Raw genomic sequence first — 24,700 nt, 5'->3', positions numbered from 1 at the left:
GTTGCTGATGCTTTACAAATGAGAAAAATATTAACAATAGAATATTTCCATTGAATGAACGAGCTCTAAGGAAGAACAAACAGATGAGAGGCAGAAACAAATGTAAGCGCGCGCAGCCACCAACGTTCCGCGCTGTTGTTGCAGAGTTTCAATATTGTAATCAAAATCTGAGAGTGCAACATCGTCTTCTGAGCTGCTGCTGTCGATAGCATCTAACAACTCTGCTCCAGCGACAGCAAATTTATCTTAAACAGTTTTTTTGCGAGCGAGCACTGCTCCCATTGTCGATGCCACGTTGGGAGCATTTCACGCCACAACCTGAACTTCAAAGGCGTTTGAAAAATAGTCACCATGTGGAAAAAAATACAAACGCCGAAAACAAAAATATAGACTCTGAAGTACAAACTAGATAGTGCAGAAAGTCTGTTACTATGCTGGCTCTTCCATGATTCCGGTACCGTCGATGTCATCAGGAATTGCGAATACAGGGTGGCCAGTTTTTCCAGCACAATCTGCCCCTTCCCTAATCTGCAGTTGCCTGATCCTCCCCAGCTGCTTTCCCCCTTTTCATAGTTTCTAAAGCTTTCTTAATCTCGTTCTTCGTCACTGGTGGAACGTTTGACTGTTTTTCCCTACCGCCAATCTCATTACGGTCCTGACTATTTTGGCTTCTGTAGAGATCTGTATAGAACTCCTCGGCTACTTTGACTATCTTTTCCATATATATCTGATTTTTGCCTATGCCTAATTTCCTCTTTACCGCTTTCAGGCTACGACTGTTTTTTAGAGCATGCTCAATATTCATCTTACACTTCCTTATGTTGGACACTTTTCGCCTACTGATTAGCTTTGATAGCTCTGCCAGTATCCGTCTGTTGGGTTGGAGGCTTTCATGCTTTGGCATTTTTTTAATCAAATGTTCAGGAATGATTTCGCTGAAGATATCGTCCATTGCCTCTAGGCTTATAACAATACTGAAGTGCAAATTAAATATTGCTATAATCGGGTTATTAAAAAAAAAATAAGAAGAAGAAAAGGGAAGAAATAAGACTACTAGCGTTGAAGTGGATTTAACCCTTTCGCTGGCATGAACGTACCGGTACATTTTTGCGCTTTCCATCCACAGTGTCAACGACATACCAGTACATTCTCTATCGTGCGTTCAAAACTTCACACCTGAGCACGAAGCTGGCACACTTGGACAGGCTGCGCCATCTGTAATATCTTTCTACAAGTTCGTATTTTCGCTCCGCATTGCGTTGGTGCATATATACTAAAGAGTATGGAGCGACTGCGTCCACCCCCGCCACCATCTTTGCTGGGGGACGCGGTTGCTACTCGTGCGTGCTATTATCGCATTAACCGATCATGCGGCGCGCGTTTTAAGGGTTTAAGGTTTGTTCTGTCATCTGCCACAGGTTTGCAGGTTTTTATTTTTATTCTATTGGCGTGTCTGCTACGACGCGTCACGTTCAGGGGCTCGTGCCGTTGCCTCTCCAATAGGTCGACACTTGACTCAATGCTGCTTTCGCTCTCTCTTGCTGCGGCCTTGCAAAAAAGTTGTTTTAGCCTCTTTCCACCTCTCTCCATCATCTCGATTTCACAACGTGCAATTTTTCTCCGTGGTGCGGGCTAACGGATGTGCGCCCTCCGTGCGCGCGGTTACTTTCGGGTGTCTGTCTGCGCGAGACCTTCGACTGCGGACTAAATATGAGCCGAACTCGAAATCCGACTCTATCGAGAAGTATCGAGAAGTTTTTTGTATGCTATCCTCATTTGTCTAATTTATAATCAGGCTGATGATGATGATGATAATTAACAATACCTGCAGAACACTTAAATGCACATATTCCGATGACTATGATATTTGTATAGCAATCAAAATAAAAAATAAATCGCTATGCTCATTCCCTAAAACCAAGCCGACAGTGGGGGTGTGTCACGGCCAGAAACGCCCAACAGCGAAAGGGTTAACGATAGTTCATTTTTCTGCAGGAAAAAATTCATAATGGGTCAGCTTTGACTACTTTACAGTAATTTTGTTCACATCTCTCTGCAAGGCATCAAACTTGCTGCACATAGCCGAGTGTAAGACCTTTAGCAAAAATGAAGTGCCAAAGGATCTTGATCATTCAAAAGGCCTCTTTACACTACACAGCTGGCGCAGTTTCCTGTTCGTCGTTGTCCACTTTGGTGACAACTGCAATGGTCGATTGTCGGTGTGATCTTATTTGTCACTACTTCTTTGTCAGTGTATTTTCTGCCTGCTGTAGTGCAGAACACAGTATAAAAAAAAAAAAAAATAGACCTGCACCAGTGCAGTTTGCTACAAGTGGTACATCCTTAGTAATGTTAATATTGGAGTGTTCTGCCGATGGAGAGACTCGTCATTCCTGCAGCAGTGCGGCATGCGAGAATCTCCGGCAAGCCCACAATGCCTTCTTTGCCTCCATGTCCCCGTTCCGCCTTCACTGCATCAGCTTTATTCATCAGACATGTGCGCTTTTGCATTGTAAGCAAGGTCTAGCTGGTTGGGGTTGCAGCATTTTTGATGTTTGTTTGTTTTTTTGTGTGTATGGCTGGCTCCCAGTGACAATCTGATTCAGCAAGGCTTTAACAATCTGGTTGTTAAAACCAGTAATGTGCTATGACAGCATTGTCATAAGTAGTCAATTTTATCGTATACGCATGGTAAGAACTGGTGGTTTCACAGGTGTACATTGTTATATCCGACACATTGTTCTTGCCAGTATATTGTCACAAGGGGGAAGCACAACTACAGTGCAGTCTACTTATAACGATACCAGTAAAACCTCGTTACAAGAGACACTCAAGGGACTCGAAAAACATGTCTCTTGTAAGCAAGGTCTCTTGTAACCAAAAATTCTAAAATCACTGTGTTGATCAGTTTACTGCACATCAGTATATAAATGCATTCGCATGCATTAACAGGAAATTGTTCAGGAAAGCTTAAAGAAGTTATTCTTACTAGTATGTATTTTTGTGAGTGCAGAATGTATTCCTTCCCAAATTCTGAAGGCAAGCCTTAGCAAGCAAGCCTTACTTAGCAAGCCTTCCTGTTGCTCTAATACCTTTGAGGCACTCTTACATGCTCGTCACCCTCAGATGCTTACAGGCTCGTCACCCTCAGGTGATTCACAAAAAGAAAGACATCAGGATTCTAAGCTTTCATCCTGTGATCAAATTTTAACAGTGAGGAGTTAAAAATGCTGATGTCATTCATGCATTTTGATTTGCTTTGTAGGTAACAGTAATGCGATGCCATTTTGACTTTCCAATCATGGGGAAGCACTCCTCAGTTCCTGACATACACAATAAAAAGGACACTGATATGAAACAGAATTTAGCTAAGGGAATCTGAAGTGTATCATGTACGAGTTGGTACGTTCCAGGTGCATTGCATGAGCACACCTGGGTTGTGTCTCTTGTAAATAGTGAAGAATTTACTCCAGGGACCTGAAAAAGTTGTCCTTAGTAACCGAGTGTCTCTTGTAACCATGCCTCTTGTATGCAATGTTGTTAACATGGCAGACATAGGAAAACCAACCAAATTATTTTCAAATATCTCTTATAACCGAGTGTCTCTTGTAATGAGATTTAACTATAGCAATATATCGCTTATAACGATCAAATTCTTGACATCATTTTTTCCATTGCCCCTATGTAAAAATAAACCAGATATAACAATCGATTATCGGCGGTACATGGATACAACGAAAAATTTATCGCCGCCCGGTAGGTGTTTACCACGAAAATTTGATTGAATATTCAGTAAAAGATAAAATATTAAGAAGGCAATGACGTGAAAACTCGACATATGCGGCGAAAACGGAAGGAAATGAGCACTATCATTATCGCAATCGCAGCTGCGCAAAGGGCGCTGCTGCGGTCGGATCGTCATCGCCATCGCCGATTCAGCGTTTGGGGAAGCTGGCGGCGACCACATTGACGGTCGGCGCGATAGCTCATGAGGTGAAACGGCAGATTCATCGGGATTCTTGGCAGGGTTTCAAGGTTGGAAGCCTCGTGAAAAAATACGGACATCCGCACTCTACGATTTTAACGATCATCAAGGCTGGAGATATCCTTCAGTTCATCCAGTCGCTAATTGGTTTCGTGAACGCAAAAAGGACTGCTGCCAGCATACACGCTACTGGAAGCGATGCTCACAGCGATTGTCAGGATTCAGCTGCTGCTCAAGCGAGCGCGAATTTCCAACTTCTTTAAGTATGCTTAAATTATTTCATGGCTATTGATGTATACTGTAATAAAGTGTTTAGTGCTCTTTACGATGATTAGCGTTGTTCAACCCGATTTACTCATCATAAGTAGGCAAGCCTACATGCATGGTAAAATCCGTGGGTGTACTTTTTTTTTTCTTTCTTTTTTTTTTTTTGCCGGTCCAGGCATAACAATAATCTGTTATAACGATTGGATTTTCAGGTTTTCTCACTATCGTTATAAGTGGACTGCACTGTAGTACAGAAGAGAGGTGTGGGATGAAGGCACAACGTTACAAAAATTCAGTTAGTAATCTTAGAAAAAAAAAAAAAAATTACCACTTTGGCAGTTTTTTACAGGAGCAGAGAACACGATTGGTTTGTTTGTTAAGGAGGCATTTTTGTATGTGTAACTTCTGTTCTGTAAGAAGTGAAATAGCGCTTTGCTCCATCCTTTGCAGGGAAGCCTGCAATTGCTCACCGGGACATCAAAAGCAAGAACATCCTGGTCAAAAAGGATGGCACTTGTGCCATTGCAGACTTTGGCTTGGCTGTGCGCTTCAGCAGGTCTGTGAGAAAAAAAAAATATTTCTTTTGGCTCTTATCATTTGTTGTAATGCATGTACTAGGAGCGCATGATAGTCTTATTTTCTATAGACTTATGAGAGTGCATACACGCACACTTGAATGCACATTGTACCCATATTTTATCATGCTGCATTTTAACATGCCTTCAGCATCTACTGGTCTTGACTTTTCATGTGGCAGCAAATGACCTCAGTCTACAACATTTTTACAAGTATTTTTACAAGTTATGCATTGCACGCTTTGCATAACTTTGCACGCTTGGAGCGGGATCGGCTGAGCATACTTGGGCACTTGCTGACAATGCTAACGCTGTAAAACCGCATGATAACATGATACAATACAATACAGTAATACAAGACAAAACGGAGAAAGCATTCACTCCTCAGTTGCTGCTTGCTGAAAGCTACGCACTTGCGTTAGGCATTAGATCTTCGACAATATTAATCTCATGGGATTGCGAAGAAATTCTCGTCCCATCTGAAATTTTCGACTATCCAAAACAAAACAAAATTAATGTGCAGAGGCATAGGAAGTGCATTATGTGCAGTTTAGTTTCCAAAGTAGTCAGGTTATGAGTGGAGTGCTGCAGATAAATGTAGGCTGGAACAACATTTATACGTTTTTTTTTTTAACTATTTACAGGTACTTATTTAAACTCTTTGCGAGATGCCTCAGTGTGGCCTGTGCAGGTGGATTGTACAGCAAGGCAGGCATTATGTACGTGACGGAGCTCAGTTGTTCAGTAGTTATTTTAAAATATTTTTTATTTTTTATTTTAGGGGCCAGCATTGATTAAGAAAATGAAGGCCGTGAACAGGAAAGTTGAGTCTAGTTCTTAAATTTTCGTTATCAGCAACTCATTTTGAAATATTTGTCAAAAATCCGCAGTTTAAGATCATAAAACTGGCTTCCCGCAATGCACATTTTTAAAACACCGTCATGTTTGCAAATGCGTATTTTTACTCATCTTTAGCTCGCAAAGCTGCACATTTTTAAAAGTGCTTCATGTTTAAAAATGCATACTTTGACATGAAATATTTCTAATGGCATTGCCGATAAAGGAAATTTAAAAACTGGTTTCAGGTTTTTGGGTTGATGGCCTTCATTTTCTTAATATAATGTTGACCCCTAAAATCAAAAGTAAAAAAGTTCATAAGTTAGTTTTAATTAATTGCTTTTAATCACTGAGCTGTATCACATACATAACGTCCGCCTTGCTGTACAATCCACCTGCACAAATTGTACTGCAGTATCTCTCACAGGACTTGAAATAATGGCTTGTAAACAGTTAAAAAATAAGAACACCGTGTGTACCACCGTGTGACTGGCAATCACAGTGTCGGCGATATGCCGGCAGTGCTTAGTGGTCGAGGTGGTGGTTGCCGCAAGCACGTTTGTATCATCTGCAGTGTTGTGGGACAGTGTTCAAAACATTCGGAATACTGCACACTGTACACGATGCTCTCTTGCTAGGGACTTTACATATTTGCATCATCCCGGAATTCGTAACAACCATAATTGCTTCGGCAAGGTTTTGCTGTAGCCCTTCATTTGTTGACCATTGTACTTGAGTAATTTCGTGGAGAAGTTCAGTAGTGGTACAGCGTTAAGCCCCATGTTCTGAAGCGAACTAAAAGAATACATACGGGAAATGCTAAATTTCTGCTTTGAAAATACAGTAAATCCCCGTTAACACGAACTCGCATATCTCGAAAAATCAGTCAAGTTGAAAATTTTCCACGCCGCGCTTTCACCTCCCATAGGTGCTATGCATTAGCTCTCATTTATCTCGAAACATTTTTCGGGCGTAATGCGGATATCTCGAAATTTTAACAGGAAGGACCGAAGACGAAAGTCACTACGGAAAGGTGATAAGGGCTCCGAGCGAACACTTTGTTCTTATTACTACGCGTAAAATTCCGAGCAAGCGCCCCCCCCCCCCCCCCTCTAGCAAGTCGAATCACTGGCAAAGTAGGGGGGGGGGGGGGGGGGGGCGCTATCCCGGAACGGCGCCGAAATTCAAGATGGCGGCGACATTTCCCCGCCAGAAAAAGAAAGCGCAGTGCACATGGATTGAAAATTTTATTTACCTTTAGGAATGTGAACTACATTGATACTGAGTGAAAGATTTATGATAACTATATCAATCACTCTGAAAACCATCAAAAGACTCCTCCGAGTCAGTCGCAAAGAGAAGTTCACAGCACTCGGCTTGAAGCCCACCCCGGTCTTCTGGCACCACGACTCCAACATCTGCCAGTCCGCCATGCAGGTCGCCGTCCTCCGAGCCATCGAGTGCATTAGTGATGCCGCATCCTTTGAAGGAGCGTGCCACAGTCTCCTCGGATACAGCAGCCCATGCCTGGGCAACAAAATCAAGCACATGCTGGCGCGACAGCTTCTTCAGGTTTCCTTTGGGCGTCCTCTCTTCTTCGCGCATATATTCTTCCCACAAACGCCGTAGGGTGGATTTGAACAGCTTGTTCCAATACACGTCAGCTGGCTGCAGGATGCTCATGCACCCCGCAGGCACATAGAGCACGTCGGTATCGCGCTCCTCAAAAGCATTCTTCGCAGCTTGCGTTTTGTGGATGGGCGCCTGGTCTAGTACCAGCAAACGCCGCACGTCATCGACGTTTGGGCCCCAGATTCTTGATAGCCACTCCTGCAGCTTTTCAGATGTCATCCAGCCATTTTTTGTGGCGGTGAGACGAACATTTCCTGCGAGTGAAAGAAGAAAAGAAAAAAAAAAAGTCAGCGCTTTGATAGAACGAACTTTACGACATCGTGATTCCTCGCCCCACTGAAGAAAAAAAATCATTCTCACCTGGTATGCGAAGGCTCGCGAAGGCCCTGGCTGGAATTTTCCCGGTTGGCTCCTTGAAAATAACGAAGGCTGGGAGCTTGTGGCCGGTGGCGCATGCGGCTAGGCAAACCGTGAAGCCGTATCGGGCACATCCAGTGTTTGCTATCCGTATGGTGCTTTCGCCGACCACGTTCGTCCTGTTCGCTGGGTTATCTATTCGGACCATCGTCTGGTTCATATTGGCTATGTTGTACAATGTGTAGTCGTTGCGTCGTCGCAGGGAGTTTGCGGCAGATCGAAAGGCACTAGCTGCCTCCGCAAACTCTTTGGGCGTCTTCTGACTTTCGTTCGTAGAACGGCGCATTGATACGCCGAACCGCTGCTTCCATCGACTTACGTAATGGCTGGAAGCAACGAAGTTTTCCAACTGCATGTTTTTGGCTATTCTGACAGCCTCTTAAGAAAGAAGCCGGTTATAACAGCACGTCCTGCTGCTCTTTCCCCCTCGAAGAACTCGAAGAGCGCATCGTCCACGTACTCGCTGAAAACTGACGTGCCGTTACTCAACTTTCTTCGGAGTTTTGCTCTCCCATAGTTTTGTTGAAGCAACTTCTCGAAATCTTTGTCCCATTCTCGTACCCGTTTGCGGTCGAGCTTGAAATGCCAAGACGTTTGGTGCACGTTTCTTCCGTTTTCCCGATGCCATTGCACAACCTCAACTTTCTTCGCCACTGTGTACGAATGCATCGGCATCGCGAACTTCTCTAAGCAAACACAAGTCGACAAATGGCGCGTGCGAACGAGCATATGCGGGCATGCATGCGGGTGGATTGAAAAGCAGGATTGGATTGGATTGTTGGATGGGATGTGGTAGACCAGTGTTGCTTGGGCGCGATGCGTGACAAGGGCGGTGGGTGGGAGGGGGCGCTTTCCCGGAACGGCGCGGAAATTTGAAATTGACAGTGAAATTAGGGGGGGCGCTTGTTCGGAATTTTACGGTAAGTGCCGAACGCGATCACATTCGAAGAGCGAATACAAAATTCCCGCGGACGCAGCCGTTTTTCGCCTTCGGAGCAGTCACGTGAGCGCCGATCGCGTGGGGGCTGATGGGTCATACCGGCAAGAGCGATTTAGTGATTGTGTGGTTCTGTTTCATTGTGCTATGTGCACAAAGCGTTGACTGATTCTTGTTGTGTATGTGGTGACCACGACGCTTGCTCCGCAACAAAGTTGAATGCAGCTGCAGCGACCAACAGCTTATGCGACGCGTTTAGCAGCTCGAGGACGCTTTTGTCGGGCTGAATACCAGCACGAAGCGGGCAAGCATTACCCAGTTCTTCCTTCAAAAATTAAAGTTGAGCTTTTCCTGAGAATTCTTTTCCATTTATTACATAAAAAGCTCCCTCCAGTGGAGCGTTGACGGACGCGACGGGCCGAGGGCCGTCAAAGCATTTTCGCTTTTCGCTGTTGCTTTCAGGGTCTGGGTGTGTAGAAAATTTAGCGTATCACCTAGAAGCAGCTCTCTAGGCAGCCAATCGCAGAAGGCTTTGGGCTACTCAATTTCCGTCCTCGCTTTTTTTTTTCTTTTTGCGAGCGAAGTTTGTTTTCTTAGTATGGTTTGAGCGAAGAGCCTGCATATACTCACTTCGTCTGATCCATACATATATGAGCGCATCGGGACAATTCAGTAAAAGCTTGGTAGGGTAGTAAAAAAAAATAAAAAGGCTAGTGTGGCTAGATATTGTTAATATTCGAAAGGAGCAAGAGTAAGTCGCTGCTTGCATCGCAGTGTAGTAGCACACTGCTGAGCTGTCACTTTTCTTTTTTTTTACACGCAATGTGTTACAAAAAGAATTCATCACTGTTTTACCGTACGTCATGCTGTTTAGTGTTAGAAACGGGATATAGAGTAATTGTACTCCCCCTGACAAAACGACGAGGCGGCGGTAACAAAGCAACGCTGAAAACGCGCCCCTGTCGCAGAGTTCCGTCACTCCGTGCGGTGTGCATCAGCGGCAATGACAGGCATTGGCGGCGGTGGCGTGGTGCGACTGATCGCCACGGATTGTCGCCAAAACTTTTTGTCATTTTGCTTAACTTGAAACTCTGCTTATCTCGAAATTTTTCCCGGATTTTACAACTTCAAGTTAACGAGGGTTTACTGTAGATATTCTGATTCAGTGTCATCAGTATTTCCATAATGTGGTTATGTATAATGAAAAAGTGCATATAGTGAAGCGATTGTGTTTTTTTACCGAGTGCATTAAAACTGAGGTAGGCCTTAATTGAAGTATTATTAATGATCACTGTGTTCTGCCCCAAAACTATATACAGTCGCCGACCGATTATTCGGACCTCATGGGGACCGCCGAAAAATCCGAATAAACAGGAGTCCGAAAAAACAAAATCGGAAAAAAAAATATATATTTCTATGCACTGGCATGCTCTATGCACTTATTCAGGCCCTGTAATTGGCTGGAAAAAATTGTGAATACGCTGCTGGACGCTCCTCCATTTGCGAGCAATCAGGTCTGCTTGAATCTCGGAAAGTGCCGTGCTGTCACTGTAGGCAGCTGCAAGCATTGTCACCGCATTCACAAGGTCCGCGTGCGACGGCAGCGGAACAGGTGGAGCATCGTCCTCTGACTCAGATTCGTCGTCAGGTGGGACAGCAGACACCTGACGAATTATCTCGTCATTGTCCAGGCCATCTGTGGGAAGCATGTCGGACGGGAGATCCTGGGCCGCGGCATCCGCTTCACCAACTCCAACAAATCCAGCATGCCAAAAGCAGTTTCGGAGTGTGGCTGCAGTCACTACCTTCCAAGCGTCAGCAAGCATGCTGATCTCAGACAGCAGAGTTACATCATACTGCTTGCCGGCGTCAATGCACAGAACCATGCGGCTCAGCAAGCGTGCTCTGTATAGCACCTTCAAATTTTTAATCACACCCTGGTCCATGGTTTGAAGGACGCTCGTTGTGTTTGATGGCAGGAATTTCAACTGAATGGATTCCAGGTCATCAATGTGGCCATGTGCACCGCAATTGTCCACAAAGAGTAACATCTTGCGATTTTGGGCCTTGAATTTCCGGTCCAGCTTGCGTACATAGGCAGCGAAAAGATGCTGCGTAATCCAAGCTTTCGAATTGGCTTCATACCACATGGGCAATGTTTTTACCCTCTTGAAGCACCTCGGGCTCTTTGATTTCCCAATCGCAAGAATCGGGAGCTTTTCGTTTCCCCACATGTTGCTGCCAACCATCACTGTGACCCGGTCTTTGCTATACCTTCCGCCGTGGCAGGGGTCGCCAGACACTGACAGTGTCTTCTCGGGTAATCTCTTATAAAAAAGGCCTGTTTCATCACAACTGAAGACATCATCAGGCGAAAACCTGTCCAGCAGCGACTCCAGTTTGTTGGAGCCGTAATTTGTTACAAGAGTCTGGCCCACGGCACCACTCTCGCCGCACATCTTCTTGAAAGTGAGGTCGTACCTCTTCTTAATTAACCACAGTCTCTGTTATTTTGTCCATTTATATGTGCTTGAGTTGGTATTGTATTGAAAGTATAGAACATATTGTCTTGTATTCAACTATGTAACCATCCCGCCGAGGTGGTGCAGCGGTTACGGCGCTCGACTACTGTTCTCAAGGATGCGGGATCGAATCCTGGCCTCGGCGGCCGCTTTTCGGTGGAGGCGAAAAGCAAGGCGCCCGTGTGCTGTGCGATGTCAGTGCACATTAACGATCCCCAGGTGGTCGAAATTTTCAGAGTCCTCCATTACGGCGTCTCTCATAGCCCGAGTCGCTTTGGGACGTTAAACCCCACAAACAGAAACACACTCAACTATGTATTAAAATTACGGAGCCAGCCATCGCTAAACTTAAAGCCTTCGATGTCCATTCGCAGTGCGAGGGCCTCCGCCTTTTGTTTCAGAAGATCGCCCGACACTGGGATCCTCTTTGCAACTGTCGCACACAGCCACATGTGGAGCGCTTCTTCGAGCTTCGGGTGGCTGCCCTCTCTGAAATTTTTTTTCCAGCACCGAAGAAGACTTTAATGATTCGTTCAAAATGTTCATTTTGTTTTTTGTATAGTCCGACACAGTCTGCTTCGAGATGCCAAACTCCCGGGCAACTTCGCTCTGCAGGTGGCCATTCTGCACTTGATGGATCACGGCGATCTTCTTCGCCATTGTCACTTTGCGCCGTCCGTCCGATTCCACAGCTTTACATGGACATCGGCTAGGACCGCAGCAACAAATATTTTTATGTATTTTCAAATTAAGGGGGTTGAATGTACCAGCATTGAGTTGTAAGTCTCTGAGGTCACTCAGAACAGACAGCAAGCAATCACGGTCACCCCCCACCCCCCTACCCTCCGGTGCCGCTGGCCGCCACACCGGTCATGTAACGGTTAGGCTCTACCTACTCTTCCATGGTTTTATCTGTTTTGTTTTTCTTTGTTCCTGTTTTGGATGGGCGCAGCCGTGTAACTATGCCGCCCTATTGTGGGGGCGTTTCTGTGGCCATGTGCTAGGCTCCAGGCTGGCCTGATGAGGCACCACTAGTTTGAATTATCCGTAGTAGAACAGACTCTTGTTCTAATTAACAGCTGTTTTATACACAGACCTCTCTGGAACTTGGCCGGACCAAGTAGTGTAGTTCGAATTAACGAGCTTTCACTGCATTAGTATGCCCCGTTGCTGGACCTTGGGCTGACAAGAATGTATGGAACTAGAGGCTGCTTCAGTGAATCTGTAAAAAAAGGACATCACTCAGGTGGCTCAAGCAGACTTTTTCCTTTCTTTGTACAGAGAGCAGGTAAGTTGAAATGTGATGAAAAAGTGATTGGTTTATTACCAATAGGGACCGTACCTTTGCATGACGTAGTGCGGTGCTTTACTGTTCAAGTCAAATGATGGACAGATATTGTGGCTTGAACAACCACTATTCTTTAGTTTTGATGTCCTGTTTTCAACGTCTGTCTAGCGGAAAGTATTGATTTTGTTGTTATTTTGCTGGCCGTCTTTTATGCAGTGAAGCCAACGAACTCGACATTGCTGTGAACCCTCGCGTGGGCACCAAGCGCTACATGGCCCCTGAAGTGCTGGATGAGACGCTTGTCCCCAGCCACTTTGACTCGTACCGCATGGCTGACATGTACTCATTTGGCCTGGTACTCTGGGAGATCACACTGCGGTGCATTGTGGACGGTGAGTGTACTAGAAAAGGGGGGGGGGGGGGGGCAGAAAAAATTGGTGGTCTATTTAGCGTCAATAGGCCAAATGCAAAATAGGTGCATCAGCGGTTTCCCTTTCAGTTTCAGGTCGCACATACAGTCGTAATCATGCATGCAGTCATCACCTACCACATTATGTGAAAGACCATGGACATGCCTGCATAGCCTAGAAGTACAATAGAGCCCCATGATAGTATACTCTGATATAGTAAAAACTGGGATATAGTGAAGTGAAACAGAAGTCCCAATTCATCTTCCATAGACAGCTGTACATTTTTCCCCCTTTATAGTAAAGACATTTTTGGTAAAAATCGGTAATAGTAGAGTGCGACTGGCCATGGTGACGACTCCCACAATATGGCATTGCCACCCGTGCACTATCCAGAATTGCGAGGCAAAGATTTTTTTGTATTTGAAAACAGAAAAATAACCCAGAGTGTTCTTTTAAGTGGCTTTACCACTAACCTCAGCAGCGTTCAGGAGAAGCCTACTTACGGAGGCCTTGAAGCCGTGAGTGTGTAGGTAAAAAAAAAAGAAAAAAAGTAAAGCTATACAAACATGAAAACGAGGCGGCAGCAAGTCCGCGCAGAAAGTAAAGGATAGTAAAAGTGCAGCAAGAAATAGGCAAGGGAAAGAAGCAGGTGAACATTCACAGCTCTGTGCAGCACGAAGCGTGATGCAGCGGGGCAAAAAGTGGAGGTGCAGCGTGTGTGGTCTTGCAGTACTTGACTGGCACATGCATTTCTCATCTTTAAAAGACAGAAACAGCAAAAAGTGACACCACATTCATGCAAGGCTTTGGTTTTCACATGGAATCGAACTTGCTTGTGTTCGTAGCTACGTTGTCCTCATGCTTAAGAGGTACCTCCACTAGATGTAAAAAAAATTTTATAAGTTGCACGAAGAGATAAGCGAGAAATGGAAGGTATTTCAGGGCATTTTTTACATTAAGCAAAAAGATGCGTTCAGTAAGTACCCATTTATCTACCAGACAGCATCTTCAGGACCATTTCATCACCAACACTGATATAGTAAATACTTTTTCTGGTCCCAGTGACTTTACTATAAAGGGGTTCTACTGTAACCACACTGTGTGGATGCAGCAGCTGGCAAAAATGCATCAAAATATGCCCATTTGACCATATTTACTTCCGTAATAAACCCACTCTCATAATGTCCCCACTTTTCTCATTGAGAATTTATCATAACCCGCATTAATATGAGGTGTAATTTCGGGATGGGAAAAATGGAAAAAGAGTTCTCATCCGCGTATAATTGGTAAAAGCACTTATTTCCTTTACATTTCGCATTTGTCCAGCAAATCATATGCACTCTGCGCTTTCTTGTCCAACACAACCCCTCACCAGGTGTCGTATAGTGCCAACGAACATACCTGTACCATTGCTGTTTCACTCCCCTTCTTGCGCTGACACACTTGATTGGAGAATTTCATGCACACCTCGCTCTCGCACCAGCAATTGGTGAAGCCACATGGTCCTCCGACTGTTCTAAAACCAGTAGGCCGCTTCCAGCCCGGACACGGGACGGCAGCGCACTGGCTGCCGGCCATCATGTGTCGTGCTCGTGCCTGCTCGCATCTAGCACAGTGCGGGTACGTGGCATGTGCGAAAAAGGAAGCATTCTTGGATTCAGGGTTTTTGCAGTCATCTTCTGGTGCGAGTATCGTCTGCCGAGATTACCTTGCCAGAGACACCTTTTGTATAAAATCTTTTTCGGTACCTCTAAACGCATTCAGTATCCCGCAATTCTCGAAAACGTGACTGATGCGCTCCTTGGGAAAACTGATCAAGCGTCCGTGATTTGGCTGTGCGTAGGGTATGGTTAGTATGGTCGGAGAGACCTGTGAGAGACTTTTATGAGGTGTGCTCAACAGGCTTCTGGTCGCATGCGCGCTGCGGGCACCATGTCGCGAGGGTGGTGGGGTCAGCATGTTGAAACCAAAACCATTGGAACAGTCAGGCTTCTGCTGTCTCCAGAAGCCTGATGCTAATAGTGCTTAATAATAATGAGGCTGGAACTGCGAATTTATTAATCATAAATATGAGGCGGAAATCTGACATGATAGAATCTGGGGGAAAACGTCGTATTATATGCAGGATTTTATGGTACTTTAAAAAAGGCATTGGTCGTTAGTGCGGCCCTCAGTTTCACGGCGGGCACCATGTCGCGAGGGTCGTGGGGTCAGCATGTTGAAACCAAAACCATTGGAACAGTCAGGCTTCTGCTGTCTCCAGAAGCCTGATGCTAATAGTGCTTAATAATAATGAGGCTGGAACTGCAAATTTATTAATCATAAATATGAGGCGGAAATCTGACATGATAGAATCTGGGGGAAAACGTCGTATTATATGCAGGATTTTATGGTACTTTAAAAAAGGCATTGGTCGTTAGTGCGGCCCTCAGTTTCACGCCCTCATCGTCGTCGTCTACAGTGTGTTCCTTGGCACCGCTGAAAGATGCTGTGCAGCGATACCATCATGGCATGGTTACCTGGGGTGAGGGGTGAAGGAAGGTGACTTATATGGCAAGAGTGCTAAGTCAATGAGCACCCTTGACAGGAATGCTGGCCAATGGCTTGCTCATGTGCGGCTGGGCGGGCGCTTTATTCATAAACTTCATTCGACGTAATCAACTCTTATTTTCTTATATGGACATAATCTACTCTTAATTTGCTGCAATCTGCTACAATATGCCATGATCTTTTCTAATCTATACTACAACCTAATCTGAACTACAGTACAACCTCGATGTAACGAACTTCAATTTAACAAAATCCCCGATGTAATGAAGTAGTTCAGTTTCGGTAACTTTGGGTGCATAGAACACATATTTTTAGCCCCCCTATAACGAAGTAAATTTCGTCGAACTTTCAGTGTAACGAAATTTAGTTGAAGACTCAATGCCTGAACAAAGGTGTACCACGATCCTGAGTGGTTGAGAGCAGCGCCCATCAAAGCACACGCAGCCTGAAAATAAGCGCAGTGCGGCCAAGGTGGGTCGACCCTAACGCGGCGGCGCATTAGAGCCGAGCACGCTTAAAAATGTGACGACGATGATGATACGACGTGTCATACGCTGCGCTATCTGATGTACTACGCGGGAGACACGAACATGGTGTTAAGCAACTCCACTAGGCGGCACGAGCATTGGCCCAGTTTAGGCGCCGCAGCGCAGCATGCGGGCTCCCTACCAAATTTATGCCCATTTTCTGCGCAGCGCATGTCTGCGTGCAGCGTGTGTGCATTTGTTTGTTATCACATTGTCGCGTGACTGGTGACCTGTCCCTCGTCGTCGCCATAGTCGCGAAGCTTTTCAAAAACTACATATCTCAGCTCTATATATTATAAACTACCTTTTCTATAATTATAAATGCCTAATTCATCTTGGAACTTTGTTAAATTAAATATACAACTGGGTGCGACAGCCCCAAAGTCTCGAGCGAACGGCAAACATACCCAAACTTGGCGTGCGCGCCATTTATCTGCCGCTGAAATGAGCGCCGCCATCTTGGTCTTGTTTTAATTGTAAATGCTTGCCATGTTGCCTTCACCGGCGGCATCCATGGCGTAGCAGAGGCATGGCTCGCTTGTGATTGGGGACCTCGCAGGCATTGTTGAGCTTCCCGCGTCTCGAATTCGGGCTGTGATTAGACGAAGTGCTCCGTGAGAATGCGGGGGATCGCGCAACTGCTATTGGCTGCTGCGTGCGCTGATGCAGTGTTCCCTCTCCGGCGCATCGTCTGCTCCGGCTGCCTACTGAGCTGGCGTTCTTTGTGCGCTCGCTGAATGAATCGCTTCACGTTTTACCATTTTTGAGATCGCCGTCATCATCGCTCGTTACGAATTCTGGTGGCGTGTTTTGAACGGTTTGTGCACCTTGTGGATCGTCACACGGTCGGTCACAATGCGCGCTAAGAAGTTCAAAACACTGCATACGTCGTCGTTCTGTGAATGCTTTCCGAATCGCGAAGTTAGCAAAGCGCGTTGCCAATGGTCGCAGAGACACTTCTAGCAGTGCTGCCTCTGCTACACCACTACTAGACCAACTGCGCTGCCACTTCCAATTGTGTGTCTTTCGTGTCAGCGTAAGGAGACCACATTTGAAGCGTGCCTGCTGTACCGACCATATCAACCTCGGCGATCTCAGTTTCCCGTATCGCGTCAGTCATCGCAAGCGATAATGCGTCGTCAGCATAGTCCACTGTTCGCATGGAAATGCACTTTCCGAGCGAATTGAGGAGGTGGAGGCACAACGTGCTGCTGTGAAAAACAAACTTTAGACTTGAAAATGTCGTTTTAAACTTCAAGGGCAATTTTCTCAGAATTAATTTTTTTCTTGATGTGGTTGCTTATTCCCGCAGTATTTCTGGAACCGCTAATTGGATTCCCACCTGTTCTGGTTTTTTTTTTTTCTTGAATAAATTTTTGAGGGCAAGACAAGCTCATTTTTTCAATATATTGAGTCTGGTATTTATAATAAACAATCAAAATTAGCTAATGCAAGTCCAATTAGTGGCACGAGCCTCAATGCTGTGAAAATTTTTCAGGGATGAAATTTGGAAAAAGGACTCTGTTTTGCCCTGGAACCTTCATAATGAATTTCATAGCGCCAACACATTTTGCAAGTTCTTCGGGCATGGTACAAGGAACTCATGTGAACCATTCTGATATACTTCTGTAACTTGAGTACCAATGCGCGCAGCTCCATGAAACTTTGCAATTATTCAAATGGCTGTGCCATGAGTCTACCGTGAAAATTTCTTTCAGTTATCTCAAGAAACAAAAAAGTTGGTATTCAAAGTAGCCTCCCCCTTGATGCAGTGTACCGTATTTACTCGCATAATGCTCGCACCCCCAACATTTGGCGTCAAAAATCTAAATTTTTTTCCTCGCATAATCATCGCAGCACCAATTTACCACCGCGAGAGTCGTCTACTAGTAGTAACAAGCACCATCTTTGGAGCGCTACTGAACCTAGCTGGCCTCGTTGTGTGTATACGTTACCAGGCAGCGATAGCGTGCTCGAGTAGATGGTTATGCTCTTCTTTTTCTTTTTCTTTTTTTTTTTTCCATGATGCTCGTAGTGTTTGTGATTTTGCGAGGTGTCTCCGCATCTCGTTGTCATTGTTCCTTCGTTCCGTCCGTGTTACTTGCTTTGTTCCACCGTCTACCGTGTTCTTGGTGCCACATCGCGGTGGGGCGGTACGCAAGTTATATGTCAACTCGGTTGCACTGTCGTTGTTCTCCCCTACGAACGTGTATAGAGTAAAATATCACCCGAATTAATATGAGAAGGATTCCGCAATTACAACACGGGGGTGAAAATTGAAAAGAGGAAAACTGAGCTGCTTTTAAGCTGAAAGCTTTCGAGTACGGGCTACAGCATAGCAACCGCGCTGCCAGCAGGCACTTAGACGTCAACGAGTTTTGCGTAGTGCGCTACTGGAGACAGCGATTGAAGTGCCGATACGGACTCTGATCAAGTCTCTGATCAAGAATAGAACTGTATAGTCTGCTGTGAGCATTATACCACGGAACGCGGGGAGTGATGATGAGGCTGCGTGCGGTAAATAAAGTGCTTTAGCAATTAATGCTTTTGGTGACCCTGTACTTTTATAACAAGGGTAAGCTCTGCTTGAAAGTAATGTTTTGGTTATATCTACAATAGCTGACCTAAAAATCCCGATTTGCACCTATTTAAATGTGCTTTTAGCGCTCCGAAACATTTGCTCGAAAATTTTCCCTGCATAATTATCCCACCCCCCAACTTAGCATCAATTTTTCGTGAAAAAAAGTGCGAGCATTGTGCGAGTAAATATGGTATTGCTCCGTTCAATCTACTATAATTCTACTTAATTTGTCTTAATGTAATAATACCCCTAATCTAACACAATTCAACTTTATTCACCCTTAACCTCTTGAATTTCTTTTTTCTTTTTGAATCAATCTGACATTTTAGTACCATCCTTTGCACTCAACGCATCCGGGTTCCGCATCTCATAGGTGAAGTAAGGCTTTTGCCTTAAAAAGTGTTGCAGTGTGTTAAACATGTTTTGCATGTTTTGGGTATGTTCAGCTGGTAAAACGTAAGTGCAGTTGCAAGTGCAGGCTTGTTCAAACTGGAAGCGCTAGTTTAATTTCAGTGCTTTTTGAAGGCTTTTTGTGTTTTCTCCACTTTTTCCATGCCTGCAGGTGCAGTGGAAGAGTACCGTATTCCATACCACGATGTGGTTCCATCAGACCCCAGCTTTGAGGATATGCGCAAAGTGGTGTGTGTTGACAATGCAAGACCGCAGTTGCCTAAGCGCTGGAGTTCTTCCCAGGTTTGATTTTCTTTTTCTCTGCTGTTCTCTCTGTAACCAAATTGCGCGGAGTGAACAATGTTAGAGTGAATTGTTTTTTAGTACAGTCGAACCTCTTTATAACGAAGTAGTATGGAGGGTAAAAATTTGTTCGTTATATCTGATATTCGTTATCAAAGTGCGCACCCAAATTCCTGTAAATAAGTCTACAAATAAAACGAGACAAAATGTGCACTAGTGTAGACAACGCAAAAGTGTGAAAATGCACAATTTTCTCATTAAAAGCATTTAAAAATAGTCGAACCCTGATATATCGAACTCAAAGGGGATGGCGTAATAGTTGATATATCAATAATTCGATATACAGAAATTGCTTAAGACACCACTTGCGATCGTGAAAAATGATACTGTATCTGTCTGATAATGAACCCACCCTCTACTTTTGCCCCCAAGAATTTGAAAAAAAAAAAAAGTCTTCGGTGCCGCATCACTCCGTTTCAGCCGTCGCATCTACAGTTCATTTATTGCCAGCGCACCAAGATGTTGCGCAGCAATAACGTCATGGCGTGTTTATCTTTTGACTATACACTGTAAAAAAAAAAGGTCAAAATCAAGGAAACATCCTGGCAGTTTTATTTCCAAGCATTATCCGTCATTGCAATTTGATGGTGCTTTTAGTCATTTTAATGTTTACTTGTCAGCCCGGAATACATTTAAGAGGGGAAGCGTGGATTAGATCGCAAAAATCGTAGGAAAAAAACGATCATTGAAAAGTATGCTTTTCGTAATCTACAACATTATTTCTATGCTGTCCTAAAATATTTCACCAAAAAACAAACTCCAACTACTCTAAATAAATATATTTCGGTACTGACATCGAGATATCTACCCAAACCGCGAAAAAGCTGCCAAGTTCACGGCGTGACTGCTTGGCTTTCCCGCCATGGAGCGCCGCCATTTTGGTATTGTTCGAACCGACTCTTTGTCCCAGCCATTCCCTTTCTTCTCCATCAGCTAACAAGTGCATAAAAAAAAAGAAAATTCGCAGGACGGCAGCACGAAGCAGCCAATGAATGCCGTGCCCCGGCTCGTTGCAAGTCATTGGCTGATGCCGCAGCGTAATGGCAGCCAGCGCAGGGAGTGTCTGCTTTGTCTGCTGCAGGAAAGCAATTCTTTTTTTTTTTATGTTTCGAGGCTTTGACCACGCGCAATGAATCATTGCACGTTAGAAAAGAAGTTCTGGACAAAGCATGCTTACGGCGAGCTAAAAAGCAAGCCTATCACAGCAAGGAAGAAGCGGCGATTATCAGCAGGTGGTTCTGCCGAACTGAGTGTCCGTTCAGAATCGACGGAGTACGCGCCCAACATGCTGTGCGATCTCGCTCCCAATGTGCTGTGTGATCTCATGCCGAGTCGGACACCAGCTAGCAATTGTGAGAAGAACGAAGATCGTTCGCTGTCGCGGCACAGGCGCAGCGACGATCAACATGCCAGTGAGCGTCGCCGCGCTCGAGCGTTTCGCCGCATGCGGATGTGCTAGTGCAATTTTGTCAAGTCGCGCACCAGCCAGCGAATGCGAGACAGGCCATGATCTCTCGCCGTCGAGCCGCGGGTGCAATGTTACTTCGTCAGTGAGGATCGACACGTTAGTGAGTGTTGCCGTACACGAGCGTCCTGTCGCAAGTTCGTTCAATGGAGAAGTGGTCTTGTAACAGTCATCGCCGCCCAACTGCTGAGCAGCAGACACGTTTCCATAGTGTATCTTTCAATTCCGAGGTGTGCCGACAACCGCGAGTGAAGGCAGATTCTATGTCATCGGCGAGTTATGGCGCTCGTGGGCGTGCACTCGCTTGCGCGGACGTGCCGGCGGCTGAGCCATCGACGAGTTACGGTGCTCGCGGGTGCACACTCGCCTCTTCGGACTCACCAGCGACCGATCATTGCAGTGCCGAATATTCACCCAGTGAACATCACACTATTAAAGCTCACCCCAAAACACAATTTGTGCCCGCAGAAACGGCAAAAGTGCAAGCATCGAGCGCTTGCGAATCGCTTCGCGCTGTTGCAGCAATAGAGCGCAAGTTCGCGCTGACTGACTCGCAGGAAGATACCATTTCTGCTCCTCTCCCAGCGAATCATTAAGAAGGTGCACAAAGCCCATCTCTTGAAAAGACAAAGGGCTAAGAAATCGCCTGCTGCCAGAGACACCAAATATTGCAGTGAGAGCATTTAGACAGTGTGTGTCAGTTTGGAACTTTCACGCTTGTTTCTAGAAACTTCATTTTGAGCTTATCACCTTGCTTGTGGAAAGCATAGCATCGCAATAGGTGCATGGATTTTTATCCCGTTTGTAATTGCTGAAATGTGCTTTACATCAAGACAGTCTCAGATTTGCCATATATGCTCACCATTTTTTATTACACAGTAACTAGAGCATGATACCTGCTAAACATAAAGAGAAGATGCATACTAAGTCAGTTAGGAAAAAAGAAAAGTTTGAAAAGAAGTATGGAAAATCTTGATTTAGACCATTCTTAGTAAATATTGAGAACATTTGCAGACCCATAGCCCATTTTGCTGTCATGCCAGGCTTTCCACGAGCAAGCAACATGTGACCAACATATAAACAATGTAGACAATGATAAAATAAAAACTACTGAAGCTATCATTTTGAAACGTTATGGCTTTCTTTTTGATGCTATTTCAAACCAGCCTGCCAAATTTCATGCCTCTAAGTCAAAAAATAAAAAGGTTTGCTCCGATCTCATCTCCGCTTAAGCAGTCAATATGACAGTCGACCATCATTTCCAAATGGTGCATTTGATTATTTTGATAAGTTGTCAGTATGACAGTTGATTGTCATTCTCAAATGGTGGTTCATGGCATTATTTCGTATAATACGCTTAGGCCGTCATATTCACATGATGGCGTTATCATTTTGACATACTGTTTATGAGCCAGGAATGCAACGAATTCATCAGTATGCCATTTGTATAATGTGCCGTCATACTGACTGTTGTTGTGTCAGTTTGAAATACATTTAAAGCATAAATATGACAACTTGACATGTTTTCACTGCATGGTCCAATGGCATTTAAGGGGAGATGCGCGTCGAAAAAGCGAGTTTTCCCGAGTAATTTTTCAGTTTTGAGTTTTTGCCTGTAAAATTATCTTTGAACATTTAGCTACAACTTTCTAATAGATCAAGGCAAAATTCGATCGTGAAGTTAGTAAAAAGTCCATTTTATTCAACCACGGTGTCTCGAGAAAGTGGTATTTTCCGCGCAAATAGTCAATTTTCGTGCGCCTATACCTCGAGAACGCCGCATCGCCCGCCATTGCCGTTTGCTGGGAGAGGTTGAGTAAGCCTTTCTCTTGTAGATAGCATCTCTCGCAGTTTCGTATCTCGGCTGCAAATAATAAAAAAAAACGTTTTCCGCGCACGCTTCGAGCGTCCCTACTGGACCTTTTAAATCGCGTGGTGCTCTAGAGAGGCCGCCATTGGCCTGGACTGATACGACGCTGTGGCGAAGCCTACCTCCTGCTTTCGTTTTGTGCAGCGTCTGGATCGCGCTACATCGTGCTCTGCTAGTTCTTTTCAGCGGCCTTTTAGCATTTGTTGAGTTTGCGATGAACGACACGCAAAAGCGCAACTTCCGAGCTCGAAAGTCTCGGTCGAAGAACCCGTACCGAGGACGCCGTCGCGGACCTCACCGGAAAACTGCAGCGGGAGATGCAAGCTAGTCCTAACCAGGCCAACGTGCACTCGGACGAGATCGATGCCGCGGTGAACTTTGTGAGCGCCTCGGAGGTGAAGATTGCACTCTTCAAGGAAGATAGGGGAGCATGCGGTCATCGATATTCTACGAGTGCTGCGATATGAGAGATTAGCACGCTTACGGTGCTGGTAAGCGGTGCTGCTTGCCCTACGTGCCGCACCTGTACCCTTGCGGTACGCAAACCGGTGGAATAGCGAAAAGGGCTTTCGGCTTTTCTTGAGCTGCACTGTGAAAGTAGCGAGTGCACAGCATCAGTGCTTTCTGCTGTGCGGTGGACTTGCAGATAGCGCCAGTGGAAATCGGGACTATCGGAGTGGAAGCTCTCGTGACAGCTTCGCCGTCAACGCGAAGGTGGTGGTGGCTGCGCGCGCAATTGGCATCGGACACGAACAGCTGTCGCGATTTTGTGCAATTCTTGACCTGCCGAACCCATTACACCACAAGAACTTTGCTGCGATCGGCAAGAAAGTTCATGGTACGGCCATGAAAGCAGTGGCAAGAAGTTTCATGTGCTTTTGTTGTGTTTATGAAAAAATACAGATGTTTGAAACTTTCAAATGCAATTTTCTTCATTCGTAGTTTTCAGCATTTTTTACATTCTGTGCAACAAATTTTGAGTACTTTCAGTAGTCAGATTTGGATGAAATTTTGCGCACAGCCTCTTCAAAGTGTGTAGAATGTTGTTATTCACCTGGTTATAAAAAGTCTCTTGAAATGTTGACACATGGTGCCCAAAATATACACATTGGTGTTCCTGAATTTTTTTTACAATTATAGGATAAAATAAATAAATTTGAAGTAGCTTTCGACATACTATATTACCAAAGCAACAGAATGAGCTATTGCAAGCTGGTCTAAACATGCATTTCATTATCAAAAAAGTGTGCACAAAAAGCCCTATATTGTGCTTTTGCAGACACTTCTACACAAAAACTAATAAAGATATGTAGAAAGTAAAAACATATTTGGAATCAGCATTAAAAACTCTATAAATGGCCAATGTTTCATAACCTTAGGTTCAATATTAAAGAAAAAGTGTTTTCGGGGAGCATCTCCCCTTAAGCACATTTTTGTACAGTACTGCATCAGTTAACCATTCTTTATCATTCAACTTAAAGTATATTTAGGCCATTAATATTATGCTATACGAACCCTTCAATATCATTTAAGCAATGTGAATGTGAAACACATTTATTTAGAATTCCCTACAGCCTCGGTTGTAAGATGCTGAGCAAAGCTGAATTTAAGTTGTGCTGCTCTGAAATCGAGCCTCAAGAGCAAAGTTCAACTGCTTCTCTTTGTCATTCGGGTCTGCTCTTTTTATTTCTGATGGAGGACTTGCATTGCTGCTCTTGTTAAGCCGCAGTCTGGCTCGCAGAATATCTTTAAAGAAGTCCCCAAAATTTTTTTTTAAAAACCTTTATTGTTATGAATGCTCTAAAATGTAATGAAAAATACACTTTGAAATTGCTGCTTGCGAATTGTTTCCAAAAGCGCGCATGGTGTAATTAGAAAATGGAATGTGATGTATACTCATATTAGAGATCATATTAAGGGTACTTAAACACAGAAAAATATGGGACCGTAAGGAAAGCCTCCAACATAGGCTGAAGCTAACTTCCATATGTAAAAAAATACAAATACTCAAACGTGAGCAAATTTTGTTGCCATCATTACATACCAAGAAATAAAATTGAAATATTAATTTCTTTAAAATGTGA

The 24,700-nt window shown here is 44.6% G+C and overlaps 1 protein-coding gene across 1 annotated transcript in view; it reads left to right on the top strand.

Annotated features, from left to right (window-relative positions):
- Window positions 1–24,700, top strand: part of tkv (serine/threonine receptor kinase thickveins) — a 111,511-nt gene that overhangs the window by 37,705 nt on the left and 49,106 nt on the right. Inside the window, exons 8-10 of the mRNA XM_084588957.1 lie at window positions 4,703–4,808; window positions 12,677–12,852; window positions 19,091–19,221. Coding sequence (XP_084445083.1) covers window positions 4,703–4,808; window positions 12,677–12,852; window positions 19,091–19,221 — 413 coding nt within the window. The remainder of the gene's footprint in view (window positions 1–4,702; window positions 4,809–12,676; window positions 12,853–19,090; window positions 19,222–24,700) is intronic.

This window comes from Amblyomma maculatum, chromosome 1, assembly GCF_055883805.1.
Source record: "Amblyomma maculatum isolate TAMU_Amacu chromosome 1, ASM5588380v1, whole genome shotgun sequence".
NCBI classification, from domain to species: domain Eukaryota; kingdom Metazoa; phylum Arthropoda; class Arachnida; order Ixodida; family Ixodidae; genus Amblyomma; species Amblyomma maculatum.
The sequence above is the reverse complement of the archived record's forward strand: the minus strand, read 5'-3'. Positions and strand labels throughout refer to the sequence as shown.